Source organism: Balaenoptera borealis (genome assembly GCF_965194805.1).
Source record: "Balaenoptera borealis genome assembly, chromosome: X".
In the NCBI taxonomy this organism is placed as follows: domain Eukaryota; kingdom Metazoa; phylum Chordata; class Mammalia; order Artiodactyla; family Balaenopteridae; genus Balaenoptera; species Balaenoptera borealis.
Genome location: NC_138881.1, coordinates 128,462,154 through 128,480,925, shown reverse-complemented (window position 1 = coordinate 128,480,925; position 18,772 = coordinate 128,462,154). Strand labels below are relative to the sequence as shown.

Genomic DNA, 18,772 nt, shown 5'->3' with positions numbered 1-18,772 from the left:
GTTGGTGGAACAGTTAAATAAATTATGCGATGGAATCATGTATGCTAATGAAAATGAATGAAATAGGGCACTGACATGGGTGAATGTGAAGTATGTAAATGGAGCGCAAATTGAAGTCACCAAAAATGCATACAATACGGTTCTATTGATAAAAGTTCAAAACAGGCAAAACAAAACAGTATGTCACTTAAGGACACTCACACATTCATAAAACCATCTTTAAAAACAAAAGTGGTAAACACCAAGTTCAGGATAGCACTCACTCCCTTGGGGGGCAAGAAGGCAGCAGTAGAAGGGGGCCCTCGGCATGTGCCGTGTGTGTCGTGTAGCGGTGGTGTAGTCTGAAGCCGGATGGAGATGCCATGGCTGTGTGCTGCACACGTTATCCCTGTTTGTATTGTATAAAGTATCTTTAAATGCACTTGGGATGTCTTTACGAAAGCTTTCGTAAGTGTGATTGACCTTTTCAGGATTTCAAGTCTCTAAGGTATCGTGGGCCTGTCAGATCCGTGAAATGATTTCTTCTTGGGGGAGATTTTGGCCAGCTGCTTCAATGGTGAATGAAGGCATAGCTTCATGTGAAGGCCAAATGGGCTGTACTGTATTTCAAAGCCAGCTCTCCTTCCGAGGTGCAGGCCGCGAGCTGCACAGGACTCGTCGGGCCGCTGTTGTCCGATGGCAGCTGCTCTTCCCCTGGGCGGCCCGGCCCGAAATCGGTAACGCGCATCCTGTGACGTTGGTTTCTAGGAGGAGCACGGAGAAGCCAACTTGCTGAGCAGTGGAGCCCTGACGTGGACGAGGAAATTCAGCCTGGATTATTTAGCCCTGGACTTCAACTCAGCGTCACCAGCCCCTGTGCAGCAGGTAGGAAGTACTCTGTGTCTGAGAATTCCCAGGAGATTCCATTTCGGTTTGGATTTTGTTTCGATGATTCCACCATGGATGTTCTCTTTGCAAAGTCTGAGACATACAGACACGTACAGTGAAGAGTCTTAAAATCAGCCCTAATTCTGCCGCCCAGAAGCCCTGGTGTATTTCCCTCGGGGGGAACGTTCTTTGCACGTCTATGTGTAAATGGACGTAGTCTTCGTGCTCTTCAAAATTCGGACCACAAGGTTTGTTGAGAAATTGCTCTGGCAGAGATGAGGGTGGGGTAAAGTGTAGTCCAGGCATAGGAAGGGCCTGCTGAGGGAAGAAGTAACAGCCCCGTTTGGCTAGACTCTGGGGAGTGGTGACGGGAGCTGTCAGCTGGCTTTGAAACAGCTCCGTCAAGGGCCTCAAGTGCCAGGTTGGGCAGTTTTGACTCCTCTGAGTAGTATTCTTGTCTGTGGAGTGGTCAGCAGAAATAACGCCTACGTTGAAGCCTGTCGTGAGGATTCAGTGAGTCAATACGTGTAAGGGACCTTAGCCATTGACTGTTGTCACTCACTGCACAGGGGAAGCCATGGAATGAGTGGCTGGTAAGCAGTGGACAACGGCTAAATATTTCTTAGCAAGGGATGGTCGTAGTCTAGACTGCGCTACCAGTGTATTATTGTTTGATGAGAAAAATCACTTGCTGAACAGAATATACAGTGTAATTTCATTTTGTGTGTGTGGAGAAAAGAAGAGTCTGGGAGGCTTCCCTTCCCTTTTGCTGAATGAGCTCCCACTTGCCCTTTACCTTTCGTTTCATTCCACAAACCTAAAATGATAGTCCAGCAAAGCTGGTCAGCGGGATAGACAGAGAAGCACAGACGGTGCATTAGCCAGTTCTGGTCGGCTGTGCAGTGAAGACAAGCCCCGAATCTCTGCGGCTTTCGACCGCAAAGGCTTCTCAGTTGTCGCCTGTGGGACAGTCCGTCACGGTCCCCACGTGAGGCATGCCGGCCGGCGTCCTGGCAGGGGAAAAAGGGAGAGTGCAGGATCGCAGGACGCCTCTCTTCTCTTTAGGAGGGGCACCCGTCACCCCACTCACGTTATACTGGTCAAGGCGAGTCAGCTGGCTAGGGCCAAGTTGAAGGGAGCAGAGGTGAGGAGAGATTCACGCACATTCACACGCAGCGTGACACTTCTGCAAGTGACGACCCAGGAGGGAGGGCCAGCCAATACTCGACACTGTAAGCCACCAGAGACTGACTGACATTGTGCCGAATTTTTAAATTGGATGTAACGAAAGCTTTCTGTTCTCCCCCTTCAGAAACTCCTCTTCTCAGAGGAGCAGAGAGTAGACTACGTGCAAGTGGACGAGCAGAAGACGCAAGCTCTGCAGAGCACAAAGCAGGAGTGGACGGACGAGAGGCAGTCCAAAGCGTGACGGCGCTGGGCTGCGGGCAGGGGCTCTGAGCGGGGCCGGCCCTCGTCAGCGGCCGCGCTCGCCCCTGCCGAGCCTCAGGCCGGTGCGCCGGGACGTAGACAGCTCCATCCCGGCAGGGTGGGAGCCACCAAAGCAAAAGAGGCGTCAGAAATCTTCTCCAGTGGAGCCTTTGACGTGCAGATTGGAGCCAACGGGATGACATCTTTTGACTCCAGCGCCTGAAGTCTCGACCTCTGTCCTGTGCTTCCGCTGGAATCATGAATGATCCGAGGAGAGACGCGCCTGGACACCATCTTGTCCCCACCCCTGAGGACACAGTGCAAGACACCAAGCCTAGGGATGGTGGCAGGAAGACAATGCCAGTGACAGGAGCATTGAGTCCCGAGGTCCGGCATGAGCAGATCAGATGACCCCCGGTGGCTCTAGGGACATCGTTGTGCTTAAGCAGCCGCCTGTGGCCGGGTGTCCCTTTGCTGTTGGCCTTTTCCCGGCATGCTTTCACACGCACCGTCTCATCTCTTCCCCTCAAAGACCTCGGAAGCTAGGCTTGGCGGCGATCACTGCTCCCACTTCGAGGAAAACAATACCAAGAACCAGAGAAGGGAACGCTTGGCCCAGGATGACTCATGGAGTGAGACAGCGAGTCCGGCTCCTTCCGCCGTCTACTGCTGCCTCAGTCACTTAGGGTAACTTCGGAGACGCGTGGGAGACACGTGCAGACACGGGATGACTCATCATCTCCTCTCCCTTTCATAGGATTTTGAGCAGGTGCTTTTCCACTTGAAAGGTATGCCTGTCGAGCCAGGGTTTCTTTGTGTGGTGTCCAAACGGGGCACTCTAGCGTAATCAGCAGTTACCATTAGAGACACCTCCCGACAATCAGTGTGAAATCCATGCTTGGTTCACGTGGTCCCCTTGCCATGTGTGTCCCATGAGCTGGCTAGTGCTGGCAGAAGAACCTTTGCCACCCCGGGGAAAGCTATCCCTGGCCACACTGTGCTGGACTCAAGCTTCTGAGTGATTGTTATGACCCAAACAACAACAACAAACCAACCAACCGAAAACCGGTGACTTCAAGTCTCGGGTTTCCCGGCTAATGTTTCCCTTCTGCTTTAGTGGTGACTAGCTCTGGAGCGTGCACACGTTCCCACCATGCAATGAGGGCATCTTGTCACCCCTTCCTTCCTGGGGCACTGGGGTTCAGGGGACCCAGACGACAGGCTCGATTGGGCACGGAGTTTTACTTAATGCCCCTACCTGATCCTTCTGAGCACCTGCAGCCAGAAGACAAATCTGAACAACTGGGTAGTCGGCAGGTTCTGGCCCACTGTTCGGCCACGGTGTCTCATATACGGGGACGGATCACGTAGGCGGGCAGGTCTGCGGCAGCCAGGGTTAGGCAGGGCAACTGTAAGCTTTGCTGCAGGGTTTCAGGGTCTCGAACTGCTCCGAAGGTAAGTGCCAAAATCTTGGTTTTTCAGACCAGAAAAGAAGTAATTTTGGTGTTCAAAGCAGCACGGTCTGGTGACATCATTTTCTTCCCAGAGCAAGACGGGGGGCAATTGCCAAGGGCTTGGACTGAGTTAAGAGTCCTTAGTGAGCCTGGATGGAGCCACGAGAGGGCTCCCTGAGCCCACGGCCTGCTCCCCGGCCAGAGCCTGTAAGGAGCTGCCTTCTTCCTTCTGTGACTTGCAAGGAGTCACAGAGCCTCAGGCAGGAATCCAGGGCTACGGACTGCCAGTTCCCATAGATGGTGGCTTCCCTATGTGTGGGCCACCTGTGTTTAGGTCACTGATTGCCTGACAAAGGCCAGTGCAGAAAAACTGTTCGTCCAAGTGTCAAGTACCTCAGCAGATTGAGGATAGATTGGAATAGTAAAGGCAGCTGAAATTTTGTCGGCAGTGAAATGTCATCCAGTTGACCAAAAAACAAAAATCTGTTTCTACAAAACGTTTCCAGGGACATGCTTACTGCACGAAACAATAGACACTCGAGCAGTGTGACTTGTTTGGAAGTGATTAGGGATTTAAAAAAATATGACTTCGCCAGGGCGTATAGGATTATGTCTTGGGTGTATGGGATTCCCAGGGTGTATGGGATTATGCCTTGCTTTGATAACACTGCCAATGGATAGCTACACAAAGGCATGATGATTCAGGGACACAAAATACAGATAGTTTTGAGCTGACGGCAGCATATGCTCCTGGGAAAGGCACCGTAAATCACAACGATGCCGGCCAAATCTTGTTTTCCGGCAGAGGTAATCCACGTGTAATGGAGGGCTATGATTCTGATGGGGTCTGAGGGATTTTTGTGTGTTTTTTTTTTTTACCAGAAATGATCCCAGATACCACTCCAAGTCAAGTACACATGGCATGTCTGTACACTGCGCAGAGTACACCTTTCTAGAAGATCTGGGAATCAACAGGACAGTGCAGCAATTAATCTCGCATTATTTTCTGTAGCTCCTTTTTGCTCCGTTTCCTTCCGTCTCCTTTCATTAGGAAATACTTCCAGATCAGGGGTTTTGTCATGCAGAAAGGGGGACCGAAGGGTCTCAAGCCTAAGTCCACAGGCCCAGGAACGTTGGGAGTTAAGCTTTCCTCGGGGAGGGAGGAGCCCTGAGGCCCAGCACACAGCCTGGCTACAAGCGCATGGTGTGACCCTGGGGACTCAGTGTCCAGGCCACTTCACCACGCAGCAAACAGCAGCTGAGTCGTGGCCGTTGGGTCCGGGTCGAGACTGATGGCTCCCCTTAGGCCTGGCCTCCCCCCTCTCAAGGCCTCCTCCTCGGGCCCCGTTCAAACCACCTTTGTATCCACAACCGTGCAGATGTTTCACAATTCACTATGCCTTTACTATTTCATGTCTGGCATTAATAAAAGTCTTACAAGGAGAGGAATCGTGACCTAAGTGCCCTCTTATTTAAGTGACGACATCTGAAAAACTACGGGACGCATTCTGAAACCTGAATAAGCGGAAGTAGACTTCACTGCCATTTTCAAGTACAACAGACTTCACCTGACTCCCATGGCATGACCTGCATCCATGTTGCTTCGCTGCAAACAGGTGAGCGGGTGGCTGTAAGCAGCGCCGCTCCTGCTCAGCCAAACCACATCTTGACACCTGGGTCAGCAACTAGCTCCGATCATTGGCAGTAAAGTTACCGGCTCTGCCAGATACCACGTATAACACCACCTTTGTCATTAGTGACATTAAAAAGCAACAGCGCCCAGCTTGCTTCTCCCCAGAGGGGGTCTCTTGTGCCACCGCCTCCCTTTTCCCTATGGCTGAGACTCCCAGTTGCCCTGGCTGCCAGGTCAGCAGCATCTCTAGGCCACGATGTGAGGCAGAGACCACCAGAATAGCAGGGGCTCAGGTCTGGGGAAAACAGGCCAAAAGCAGAGACCCTACAGCCAACGGGAGTCCTGGTGCTGAGAGGAAGGAGGAGAAGCCACGTGAAATTCCTCCCCCTGGTCAAGTACGAGGCTGATTACCATGAACGCTTTTTCCTGACACACACTCCAGACCGAGCCCTTGACCTAAAGGAGAGCAGGTCGGCCCACAGGGCTAACCTCAGAAGCAGGGGCCGGGAAACCTGACCTAAAGGTCTCTGAGCCCCAGGCCCCTCGTGCTCTGGCCTCTTTACTTCAGCAGACAGCTCCCTAAGTTGCCAGCTTTCTACTTCTTTATTTTCCTTGATCTTAAATTGCATTTATCGTTATCATTTCCTTATTTTAATTGTCATTTGTTGTTATAAATTTAGTTTTTATTTTCTGCAACTGAGAGCGAGTGGCAGTGGTGGAGGCTGGAGCAGGGGGCCCGACGGGAGACAGCAGAGCCGAGACGCACACTCCCCGCCACGGGCACTTCACCGACGGCAGAGGGGGGCTGGAGAGCCGCGGGGACAGTCAAGGCTGCCAGGTCACTGGAGCTCCACGGGGATGGGAACGAACCTGACCCCACTCTGCCGCCGCGTACAGACATCGGTTCCTGGGGGAGCTCCATGGGGAAGGCAGAACGATCCATGGCACGCGTCCCCTCTGCCTTATCAGAGCCATTTGGCTTCTGTCCAGCACTGTTGTTTTGGTCTTGGTTTCATGGTCGAAACCTCCATTTCCATGAGTTTTATCTTTTGCTTACCTTTGTATGAACAATTGCATCCTAACTGTTTCATATCTGTCTTGAAATGTTAAATCATTTCCATTGTTTAGGTCTTCAACATGAGACTTTTAATTCACTTTCATACTCTACGGTGGTAGGAGTCAGAATAGTGGTTATCTCTATGGGGAAGAGGCAGGAAATAAAAAGTCAACTTGTAAATTCTACTGTATTAGAGAAGGTGATGAGTGGTGTGGAAAAGAACAGCATGAAGAGGATTGGCTGCACGCTGCGCTGTTGGTGGCCGCAGGAAGAAGTAGGGTGAGAAGATGAGACCCGGGCCGACTCGCAGGAGATGAGAGAGTCAGCCAGGCGCAGTATTGGAGAGCACATTCAAGGCAGGGAGAACAGACTGTGCAGAAGCCCTAAGTCAGTAGAAAACCCGGAATGTTGAGGGCACAGGCAAGAGGCCAGCGTGGCTGGCGTGGAGTGAGCAAGAGAGAGCAGAGGAGGTGAGAGGGGCGATGGGGGATTCACAGATTAGAGTGTGGGGGCTTGCTGGCCGTTACAAGGGCCTCTGGCTTATGTTCTGGGTGAGAATGGAGCCCGTGACGGGACTTAGGCAGGGGAGACGTGATCTGACTTATATTTTGAAAGGCAGGATAACTGTAGCCACCAGAGCTGCTGCGTGCCGGCGGGGGAGATGCTCCTTCATCACCGTCATCGCCATGCCCACCGCCACCATCCCCAGCACCAGCGTCCCCCTCCCTCCAGCCCACGCGGCCAGAGCTCTCTGGGTTCTGTCCCGGCAGACTCCGCTCACGCACGTGCAGGAACAGGGACCGGATCTCCCCGCCACTGGCTGGCAAGAATCCCCTAAATGCAGCCAAAAGATATGAAACACAGGCTGTGAAGAAACTGGGCCTCAGGCGAGGGAGGACCCTCAGTGACCTCTGGGAGCTGAGACCCCGAAGAGGTGAGCCGTGCAGCTGCCCCAGCTTGCTGTCTACACGGACTGTCCGGACCGAGTCCAGCCGCCTCCCCAGGTCTCGGGGGTGGATCGCAGAGCGCAGGCAGCCGGAGCTGGCGGGTGGAGGACCGGAGAGGACACAGCGGCACAGGGGGAGAACCGTGCCCAAGGGCGGAGGGTCCGCTAGTCCAAACTCCGAATTCGGGTGACATCATATACAGTACTCAGAGGGATCTTGTCTCAGTAGTGTGGAAAACTAAAAGCTGCTCTGCTCCCACCCATAAAGTCTCAAGGCAAGACTCAAAAGGATCAAACTGTTTCCAAGTAAGTTAACAATATTAGATTTTTTTGAAGTTCTGGAAGATACTTAGGAAAAAAAATACCCAGCACCCAAGGAAAAGGGTATGCTAAGATTCAGAAAACTCCAGCCCGTTATGAGGAGACAGATCAATTGATAAAAGACATCCCAATCGGAAAGGAAGAAGCAAAATTTTCTCTGCAGACAACGTGATTGTCTATGTAGAAAACCGAATGCAATGTACAAGAGTGAGGAGAACCAGTCAGTGAGTTTAGCACGATCACAGGGTAAAGGATATCAGAGGGAGCTAACTCCGCCTGCCCAAACGCTCAACTAATTGTTCTTGTACCAGCACTTTTCTGCACTGATCTGAAACAAGTCCAGTCAGCCACAACACTGCTATTTTACTGTGCCTAGGGCTTTTCTATTCTTGTGCAAACCAAGTTTTCAATTTTAGTAGGAAACCAAGCCAATTGTGACAAGGATGTTAGGAAACCAGAAATCTGGTAGTAGGTGTATTTTCTGAAGAGAAATTGTGATAGAGTCTTTGTTTTTTTTTTTTAAAGACAGTCTGTTTCCTCTCTCTCTCTCTCTCTCTCTCTCTCTCTCTCTCTCTCTCTTTTCCATGCCGCGTGGCTTACAGGATCTTAGTTCCCCAACCAGGGATCGAACCCGTGCCCCCTGCAGTGGAAGCACGGTGTCCTAACCACTGGACTGACAGGGAATTCCCTGTGATCAAGAGTCTCAAAAAAGAAATAGAAAAGTAAACATTTAGATCAATATTTCTAACTTTTGGAATATACTTTAAGGAAATAACCATTCATGGAAAGAATTACATACATGAATTCCATTGAATCGTTAACCGTAGCGATGAAAAAACTGAAAACAACGTAAATGTTCAATGATTACATTATGATGCATCTTATATACCTTCACTCAATAACATATTTTTGAAGAGTTTTTAGAATGTGGAGAAGCTAGTATGTTAAATGAAAAAAAGTCAGGAAAAAATTGAATGCTAAACTTGATGACTTCTACATCGCATACCGTTATACATTTAGCGTGCAAGTACAACTCAAAAAATAGTTCTAAAATGTTGACAGTAGTTAGTGCTGAACATCGGGCTTGATTTTCATTTTCCTAAACTGTCTTCAATTACCTTGTACTACTGGAATATCTGAATTCCAGAACCTTCCCTCCAACACGAGGACAAAGATAAAAAATCCAGAAATGCATCAGCTGAAAAGAAACTGTGACACAAAACAGTAGCCTAGTTTTATTTTCTGCAGTAATACACATTGAAGCATCCCACTCCTCGAGCCGCAGGGAAACCAAACAAGTGAACCAAGAGATACCAAGGGCCAGTACTGGCAAAACATTAAACCCAAATAACAAAGTGGTGATTACTCAAGTTTGAATTCCCTAAGCCTTGCCTAGTAGGGGACACAAGGTTAGCCCTCAGCCCCCTTTCCTTCGCGTAGCCTTTAGGGAGGCGGGAGCCAAAGGTGCTGAATATTCCCAATCACCCGGGAAAGCTGATCGAAGATGGAGTCGATGGAAATTCGGAAGAGATCAAGGTCTTCAGCAGTCCATCTACTACAAGTGAGGGAAAAGGGAAATCAGGTTAAAGGGGAGATCGCTCACGTAGGTCCAGGGCACCAGCCCCCAGCCCCCTCCTTATACCAAGCCCGTATATGGGCGGCCCCATCACAGCACTCTTAAGACAGAGATCAGATCCCAGCACCTGCCACCGACCCCCGCCCACGGCAGACTCTTCTAGAACTCACATAGTTAGGGCACTGCCATCCACTGTATATTCCTCCCGAATCACGCCTGGGTCACGCTGGGCACCTGCGATCAGAGCTCTGTGGGCCGTGTGTGCCTCCAGGAGGGATCGGAAAGGCACTGTGAGGTTGCTGGGGGAGACGTGGTTAAGGCACCATCCGCTACTGAATCTGCTGGTATCTCGGGCTTGCCCACACCTCAGAGGCCCGTTTTTACCCCAGGATGAGACCGCCCGGAGCCGCCTCCCTAACCCTTCGGTCCTTCCCCACCCTCCAGGCTCCAGGCTCCTCAGGCATTGACAATCCCCTTTCCTGCCAGGCTGCCCGCCCCTGCTGCCCCTGACTGCGCCCTGCGCTCCCCTCCGTCCCCTCCGCCCCCTCCGCAGGCGGCCGCCACGTACCCGGCCACCGCAGCGCTGCCCCAGCCCAGGGAGGCTCCACGGAAAGGATACAGCACCAGCTGTCTTCTTCCAGGCCTGTCAGCCACGAGCGCTGCACCTCCACCACGTCTTAGGGCACGTGACGCCCGCCCACCCTGACGGCCTGCAGCAGGGCCTCTCATCGCTGCTCCTCCTCGGCCAGGCCCACGCCGGGCTTCCGGGCGCCGGGGACCACCCTCGCCTTCAGGGCTACCTGATCTTCTCTGGCAACCAGGAGTCCCGGAGCTTTGCTGGCCACCTCGGCCCCCTGCGCCTGCCGCGCTGCCGTCCCCCGGGGCCTGCATGGCCGCCGCGCGTCCCTCTGAGAGCCGAGGAGAGCCTGCGCGCCTCACGCGGCCCCGCCCCTTCGGCCCCGGGACGCCCAGGGCGCCTGCGCAGACACCCCTGACGACGCCTCCCGGCTCCGGATTGGCTGCCACCCTGCCCCCCGCAGGCCGCCCCGGAGGCCCCGTCGGGCTGCACAGACTCAGCTCCGGCGTGAAGCCCCGCTCCTTTCGGGTGCCCCGGATGCGCCTGCGCAGACCGGCCCCTCCTGTCCGGGGCCGGGCGGCGTGGGGCGGGCGCCGAGTGCCCACGGAGTCACCACCGAGCCGGGAACGCCGCCTTTCCGTTCCCGAGGCCTTGCCCCGTCTCCCAAACCATCTGCTCCAGGCAATAAGGGCCACCCACGCACCCCCATAGCCCTCCGACCCTGCCCCCCGGTAAAGCCCAGAGTAAACCGCAAACAGCAAGGGAAGCGTAGGACCTCCAAGCAGCGGGGTCTCCGCCGAGCGGGGAGGTCAGGGCTGGTGGGCGTCTTCACTGACCCCATCATGGAGGTGCCACCCGCATGACCTCGTCCAGGCCCTATTACCTCCCAAAGGCCCGCCTCCAGAGTCCATCCCGTGGGGGGGGTTAGGGCTTCCATGGGTGAGCTGGGGGAGGGGGAGGGACTGGACGCTCAGGCCATAGGCCAGCGCTGCTCAGCTAACCCGGGCTAGGTTCCCGTGCGTACTCTTAGCGGGGAGCCACTGACTTACCTGACCGAACCCAGAAACAGCATCTTTCCTGCCGGAGAGCTGATCCACGTCAGCTGTCCTGAGAGATGCGCCAGCCAAGGCCTCACAGGTCCCCCCTGGGCCGGCCCGGCCCCTCGCGTCCCAGGGCCAGGAGGTGACACGGGCCGGTCTGGCTTCCTCTCGGCTGTTTGCAGGCCACTCCTCCACCTGCTGGGCTGGTCACCGTCCTTCCGCAGCCCTGCCCTCGGCCCCAGAGGCTGCCCCGAGGTGGGCGCTCACTCAGCAGGCGCCCTCGCCCGGGCTGCCAGTGCTGCACTGGTGAAGCTTTAACACTGGCTCTCCAGACGCAGCAGGGGCCCTGCATCTGCTGATCTCCACGCTGTACCCACTCCCACCACAGCCGACTGACTAGGGAGGCCGAGCCGCGGTCCTGTACGAAAGCCAAGTGGGAATTAAAGCCTCACAGTCACTTACGGAAGACTCAATGAGCTCTCTGTCCCAGGTTCCCCTGTGGGAGTTGCAGAGGGGCAGCCATGAGCAGACATTCTTATAGTTTTTTAGTTTTAGGTTTAGCAAATAGGTTTTAATCATCATCACTGGAAAAAGAAAAAAAAACCATCAGTGCAGAACCGGACTCACATGGGTAGGTAGTGAGTAGGCGTGGACACTGGTTGGACGTGTGCGGGAAAAGCCCAGAGAACGTACTGAGCAAGGGTCTAGCATGTTGGCTTCTGCTGTCGTCCATATCACAAGAGGAAGCTCATGAATTAACCAGACCCACCTGAGGGTCTGAAATAAGGGCAGAAGGAGGGTCAGTGGGACGTCTAGGGGGCTCTGACTCCCGCCTCCGCGAAAAATACCTGATGGACATCCTCATACATACCCATTAAGGGGACCAGTGGCAAGTTCCCAGGAGCAGAATTGCTGGGCTTTAGGGATGGGCAGCCGTCATTGGATTCAGTCGCGCCACGCTGCTCTCTGCTATGGCTGTACCCGTTCTGCACTCCTACTATATTCTTGCGACCTTTGGGGATTTCCTTTCCTGTAACTAGCCTATTCATATCCTTCGCCCATTTCCAAAAACATTGGTATTGCTGTTATCTTCTTGATGACCAGCAGGATATTTTAAAAACATATTCCTTTTTAAAAATTAATTAATTTCTTTTTGGCTGCGTTGGGTCTTCGTTGCTGTGCGCGGGCTTTCTCTAGTTGCGGCGAGCGGGGGCTACTCTTCGTTGCAGTGCACGGGCTTCTCATTGCGGTGGTTTCTCTTGTTGCGGAGCACGGGCTCTAGGCGCAAGGGCTTCAGTAGTTGTGGCTCGCGGGCTTCAGTAGTTGTGACACGCAGGCTCAGCAGTTGTGGCGCACGGGCTTAGTTGCTCCGCGGCACGTGGGATCTTCCCGGACCAGGGCTCGAACCCGTGTCCCCTGCATTGGCAGGTGGATTCTTAACCACTGCGCCACCAGGGAAGTCCCTGTTCTATTTTTTAAAATTTGATGAAGCACTTCAGTAGGCAGGGTACCGTGAAAACCACATGACCACCATATAAAAATCATCTTAAAATGGTAGAGAATATAGTTTTAAATGTATTTTTTTAAATCTAAAACTCAACTGCCAAGAAAGGAAAGGGGATCTCTCGGGCCAAAAGTATTGAGAAATTGCGAATCCTGAGGATCAATAGGAATTACAAAAAGTAAAATCACATATAGAAGTAAGTCGTTATTAGAAATATTAGATTTCACATATAAAATAACTATGTTTTATATATTTAAAAAAGAAGATGAGGAGTTGAAAGTTGGACTGAGTCACAAGATACTATTTAAAAATGACCAGGTGGATTAGAAAAGACCATTTAGAACTTCTAGACATAAAAATAGGGATGTAATTAGAAACTCAATGGGTGAGTTAAACAGACTAAACCCAAAGAGTAATGTAGTGAACCAGAATATAGTTTTGAAGTTACTGATAAGTCAGGACGAGGAGATAAAAACATAAACAAAGTTGAGAAATGGAAGATAGCATGAGAAGGTCAAACATTTGTCCAGTCGGCCTTACAGAAGGAGATAGTAGGGAAAAAATAGAGAAGCAGTATGTGAAGGGATAATGTCAGTTTCTCACAGTTCATGAAAGACACCAATCCTCAGTCCAAAGACTCACAAATAGTTCACTGTAGTCAGATGTTAGTGGTAGAATGTGGATGGTAGGTATATGGGTGTTCATAGCATATCTTCTTCAATTTGGCTGATTATTAGAAAGTTTTCATAATAATAAATTGAAGAAATAAACCCCATGAAAGGAAAATGAATAAAAGTGAGAACAGAAATTAACAAAATAAACAGCAAAATTAGAATCACCACCGACCTAATTTGCTCTTTTAAGAGATTAAAATTGAATGCAACCAATCAAGAGAAAGCAATGCATGCAAATAAACAATATTAAGAATGCAAAGGAGGTAATAATTGCAAATACATCAGAGATTAATGACGTGAGGATAGTATGAACAACTTCATATTGAGTGAATTTGAAAACTTTAGTGAAAACAGGCAAATTCTCAGAAAAATATTATTAAAAACTGACTCAAGTAAAAACAGAAAACACAAATTATTAGAGAAACTGAATACGTAGGGAAGTTTTTACTACAAAGGATCACGAGGCCCCCAAAACTTTACAGAAACCTTCTATCAAAAGGGAGCGATCATTGCAGTCTTACACAAGCACCTCCAGGGAAAGGCAAAAAGAGGAAATACTACACAGCTTATTTCGTAAGGCTACAATAACTTGATACCAAAACAAAGAGCACTAACACAAGTAGAAAATTATATATCAATCTCACTCATTCACGCAGGTTAAAATTCCTAAGCAAGAATAAGTCCAACCAAATCTTGCACGTGAATGTTCATAGCATCATTCTTCATAATGGCCAACGAGCGAAAGCAACCGAAGTGTTCACCAAATGCTGAACGGGTGAATAAAATGTGGTATGGCTACACAATGGAGTGTTATGCAGCCATACCATGAAATCAGATCCATGAAACAACAAGGATGAACCTTGCAAACAATACGCTGAGTGAAAGAAGCCAGTCACAAAAGACCACTCCTTTGGATTTCTGGACCCAATTCCAGGATGTGTGTGTGTCGGCTGGGGTGGGTTCCCACATAACACCAAGCAATTCTCGGACACCGGCAGGGTGTCCGAGGAGTCAACTCCATTCTGACCCTTTCTCCCGGGAGATAGCATCCGATTCCACAGGTTACAGGTTCAGTCCTACAGGACCGCCCACCCCTTCCAACTTGAGCTGCTAGTCACCGTCCCAGGTTGTTATCTGTGCTTCTGACTGGCTGGCTACAGATGGGAGGTCCCCACGTCCCCCTCCTTGGGTTTGACTCATTCGCTAGGGCAGCTCACAGAATTCGGGGAAGCACTTACTTACGTTTACCAGTTTATTCTAAAAGGGTATGATAAAGGATGCAGATGAACATCCAGATGGAAGAGAGGCACAGGGCGAGGCATGAGGAAAGGGCCCGGAGCTTCCACGCCGTCACCAGGGGCCACTCTCCCAGCACCCCCACGTGTTCACCAACCCGGGAGCCCTCTGGACCCAGTCCTCCTGGGTTTTATGGAGGCTTCATGATACAGTGTGACTGGTGAAATCATTGGCCGTTGGTGATGGAGTCAAGCTCCAGCCCCTCCCCACTCCCCGGAGATCGGGTGGGGCCGGGGAGTGGGGCTGAAAGTTCCAAGCTTCCGACCACATGGTTGGTTCTCCTGGCGAGTAGGAGGCACGTTGTTAGGCGCCACCTAAAAGTCACCTCGTTCCTGTCATAAGCGACATCTCTGTCATTCTCAACACGTAGGAAATTCGAAGGGTTTTGGGAGCTGTGACCCAGGAATTGTGGACTGAAGACCAACTATATATGAGAAATAAATATTTGGTCATCTGAACGACCAAATATATATTTCTTGTAAATCACAGTATCACAACCACGTATTGTATGATTCCATTTGTATGACATGTCTAGAATAGCAAACCTATAGAGACAGAAATTAGATTCGTGGTGGTTGCCTAGAGCTTGGGGAGAGACTGGGACTAGGGGATGACGGCTAAGGGGTGCAGGATTTCGTTTTGGGGTGATGAAAATATTCTAAAATTGAGGTAGGTGATGATTGCACAAACATGTGAATATCCTAAGCACCACCGAATTGTACACTTTAAGTGAGCGAATTGCATGGTATGGAATTCTATCTCAGTAAAGCTGTTTACAAAAGGAATCCTAAAGATTTTAGTAAAATAAGTTCAGCACTTTATAAAACTGAAAATGTGCATGAACGGGCTTCCCTGGTGGCGCAGTGGTTAAGAATCCGCCTGCCAATGCAGGGGACACGGGTTCGAGCCCTGGTCGGGGAAGATCCCACATGCCGCGGAGCAACGAAGCCCGTGCGCCACAACTACTGAGCCCGCGTGCCACAACTACTGAGCCGCTGTGCCACAACTACTGAAGCCCACGCTCCTAGAGCCCGTGCTCCCCAACAAGAGAAGCCACCGCAATGAGAAGCCCGTGCAGCGCAGCGAAGAGTAGCCCCAGCTCGCCTCAACTAGACAAAGCCCGCACGCAGCGACGAACACCCAACGCAGCCAAAGATAAATAAATTAATTAATTAATTTAAAAAATACGCACGAACAAGTCGGAATTTTTCCAGGTACGCAAAGTGGGTTTAACATTTGAGAACCTGTTCATGGACATCTCGGTAAAGACGGCAGATTGACCACGGACTTCTGTTTTCCCTGCGTCCCAAACCATCCTCTAAAATCACAGTGAAGGATTTGTTAAAGGCATAAACCCACGCGGCTGTGAAGAACTGAAGAAGACAACACAGTAACGTATTGGAAACTGGAAAGCAGGTGGATTTGTAGTAAATGATTTATCAGACCCAAGAGAGTTGAATCCTAAATACACTGCGGGGGAAGGCAAGACCCCCACTCCCCGGAGGCTGGCCTCTGTGACTTCCCCTCTCCTGCTTCACACAAAAGATGAAGTGTAGTCTCTGGAGAGAGTAAAACAAGGGGTCTCTGCCCTGGGGGATGCTAGACACATCTGACCGAGCATACTAGGCTAAAAACAACGTAAGTAAATATGCACAATAGATATGCGAGCCTTTCCCGAGCCCTTTTCCAGCGGCTCTCTTCCAGAATGTTGACAACCAGACCTTTACAATTGGGTCTAGAGATTCGAAGACAGTTCTCTGACCTATTTGAGCAGCCCAAGAGGCAAGACATGGGTCATAATATTAGGGGCACCCCAAGAAAATCGTCCGGCAAGGTCACCTTGCAGTGAACCCCACAGCTGACAAGCACCACCCATGTAGTCGGAGCTTCGGATCAGCGTTTTGGCCTTTCACTCTTAAATATGAGCAGACAGCCAATGATTTTATCAGACATCTCAGGGAAGCTCTAGCATAAAGACAGAAACCAAACAAACGGGTTGGAAGAAACAAAAACTGTGCCAGAAGGAGAAACATTTTTTTTCAAGTCTCTTATTGTTACAAATACCCCCTGAGAGGTGAGCTGTCAGGGCCATAAATTAAAGGAATCTTATCAAGTCAGTCAAGCTCATTAACACGTTAAAGGAGAAAAGCCATGTGAGTGTCTCAGGTGCAGCAAAAACAGTCAGCAGGACTGACCAGCCAGTCACATATGGGAACGTGATGTGTGAACAGAGGCTGCACTCCTGGGGAAAGGAGGGCTGCCCACGTGGGGTACAAACAGAACAAAAGGCAATTAATTGTATCCCTGTGTCACCACCACATGTCAAAATCAGTTGAGGCTAGATTATTACTTAAATGTAAAGGAAAAAACGTTATAACTTAGAAGAAGGTGTGGGAAAACAAATTACAACCTCAGCATAGGAAGAACGCTTTAAACAAAATACAAGAGCAAGAAGCTACTCAGGAAAATCTTGATATGTTACATTAAAAGCGAGAACAATTCTTAACTTAAAAAACACCAAGAAAAACCCACTGTAGACTGTGATGGGCTATTAGCAACACACATAACCAACAAATTATTAGTCTCTTAGGTATGTGAGGGAGTACTGAGAAAAATCAGAAAAATACAAACACTTCAGTGTAAAAATTAGCAAAACAAAAACAAACCTAAAACAGATAATTCACAGAAGAGAAAAAAAGAAATGACCCGTAAACATATGAAAGGATGGCCAATTAATTCAGTTCTCAAGGGCGTGGAAAATCAAATCACAGTAAAGTACCATTTTCCTCATATCAGGCTGGTGATAGTCAAGTTGAAGGGGCCCCCATCCCAGGGACACGCCCTAGAAGTTCTTCCACAGGTGCATGAATGCTCACAGCAGCATTGCTTGTAAGAGCCTCCAAACTGGAAACAACTCAAATGTCTGTTGTTGGTGGAACAGTTAAATAAATTATGCGATGGAATCATGTATGCTAATGAAAATGAATGAAATAGGGCACTGACATGGGTGAATGTGAAGTATGTAAATGGAGCGCAAATTGAAGTCACCAAAAATGCATACAATACGGTTCTATTGATAAAAGTTCAAAACAGGCAAAACAAAACAGTATGTCACTTAAGGACACTCACACATTCATAAAACCATCTTTAAAAACAAAAGTGGTAAACACCAAGTTCAGGATAGCACTCACTCCCTTGGGGGGCAAGAAGGCAGCAGTAGAAGGGGGCCCTCGGCATGTGCCGTGTGTGTCGTGTAGCGGTGGTGTAGTCTGAAGCCGGATGGAGATGCCATGGCTGTGTGCTGCACACGTTATCCCTGTTTGTATTGTATAAAGTATCTTTAAATGCACTTGGGATGTCTTTACGAAAGCTTTCGTAAGTGTGATTGACCTTTTCAGGATTTCAAGTCTCTAAGGTATCGTGGGCCTGTCAGATCCGTGAAATGATTTCTTCTTGGGGGAGATTTTGGCCAGCTGCTTCAATGGTGAATGAAGGCATAGCTTCATGTGAAGGCCAAATGGGCTGTACTGTATTTCAAAGCCAGCTCTCCTTCCGAGGTGCAGGCCGCGAGCTGCACAGGACTCGTCGGGCCGCTGTTGTCCGATGGCAGCTGCTCTTCCCCTGGGCGGCCCGGCCCGAAATCGGTAACGCGCATCCTGTGACGTTGGTTTCTAGGAGGAGCACGGAGAAGCCAACTTGCTGAGCAGTGGAGCCCTGACGTGGACGAGGAAATTCAGCCTGGATTATTTAGCCCTGGACTTCAACTCAGCGTCACCAGCCCCTGTGCAGCAGGTAGGAAGTACTCTGTGTCTGAGAATTCCCAGGAGATTCCATTTCGGTTTGGATTTTGTTTCGATGATTCCACCATGGATGTTCTCTTTGCAAAGTCTGAGACATACAGACACGTACAGTGAAGAGTCTTAAAATCAGCCCTAATTCTGCCGCCCAGAAGCCCTGGTGTATTTCCCTCGGGGGGAACGTTCTTTGCACGTCTATGTGTAAATGGACGTAGTCTTCGTGCTCTTCAAAATTCGGACCACAAGGTTTGTTGAGAAATTGCTCTGGCAGAGATGAGGGTGGGGTAAAGTGTAGTCCAGGCATAGGAAGGGCCTGCTGAGGGAAGAAGTAACAGCCCCGTTTGGCTAGACTCTGGGGAGTGGTGACGGGAGCTGTCAGCTGGCTTTGAAACAGCTCCGTCAAGGGCCTCAAGTGCCAGGTTGGGCAGTTTTGACTCCTCTGAGTAGTATTCTTGTCTGTGGAGTGGTCAGCAGAAATAACGCCTACGTTGAAGCCTGTCGTGAGGATTCAGTGAGTCAATACGTGTAAGGGACCTTAGCCATTGACTGTTGTCACTCACTGCACAGGGGAAGCCATGGAATGAGTGGCTGGTAAGCAGTGG

General features: G+C 50.3%; 1 protein-coding gene and 1 long non-coding RNA gene across 2 annotated transcripts; one reads left to right on the top strand and one right to left on the bottom strand.

Moving 5' to 3' along the window:
• The first annotated feature begins 274 nt into the window (after positions 1-274).
• Positions 275-5,198, top strand: LOC309620141. Its single transcript, XR_014239443.1, has 2 exons — positions 275-3,083; positions 4,632-5,198. It is a non-coding gene; the product is annotated as an uncharacterized lncRNA (long non-coding RNA).
• A 3,718-nt stretch (positions 5,199-8,916) lies between these two features.
• Positions 8,917-15,631, bottom strand: LOC309620193 (uncharacterized protein; the record flags this gene model as incomplete). The annotated part of the gene is made up of 6 exons (XM_082376244.1): positions 8,917-9,261; positions 9,453-9,581; positions 9,902-10,650; positions 10,909-10,966; positions 11,669-11,676; positions 15,566-15,631. 6 exons carry the CDS (start codon positions 15,629-15,631, stop codon positions 9,150-9,152), a joined length of 1,122 nt encoding a protein of 373 aa, XP_082232370.1. The 3' UTR covers positions 8,917-9,149.
• Between the last annotated feature and the right edge of the window lie 3,141 nt (positions 15,632-18,772).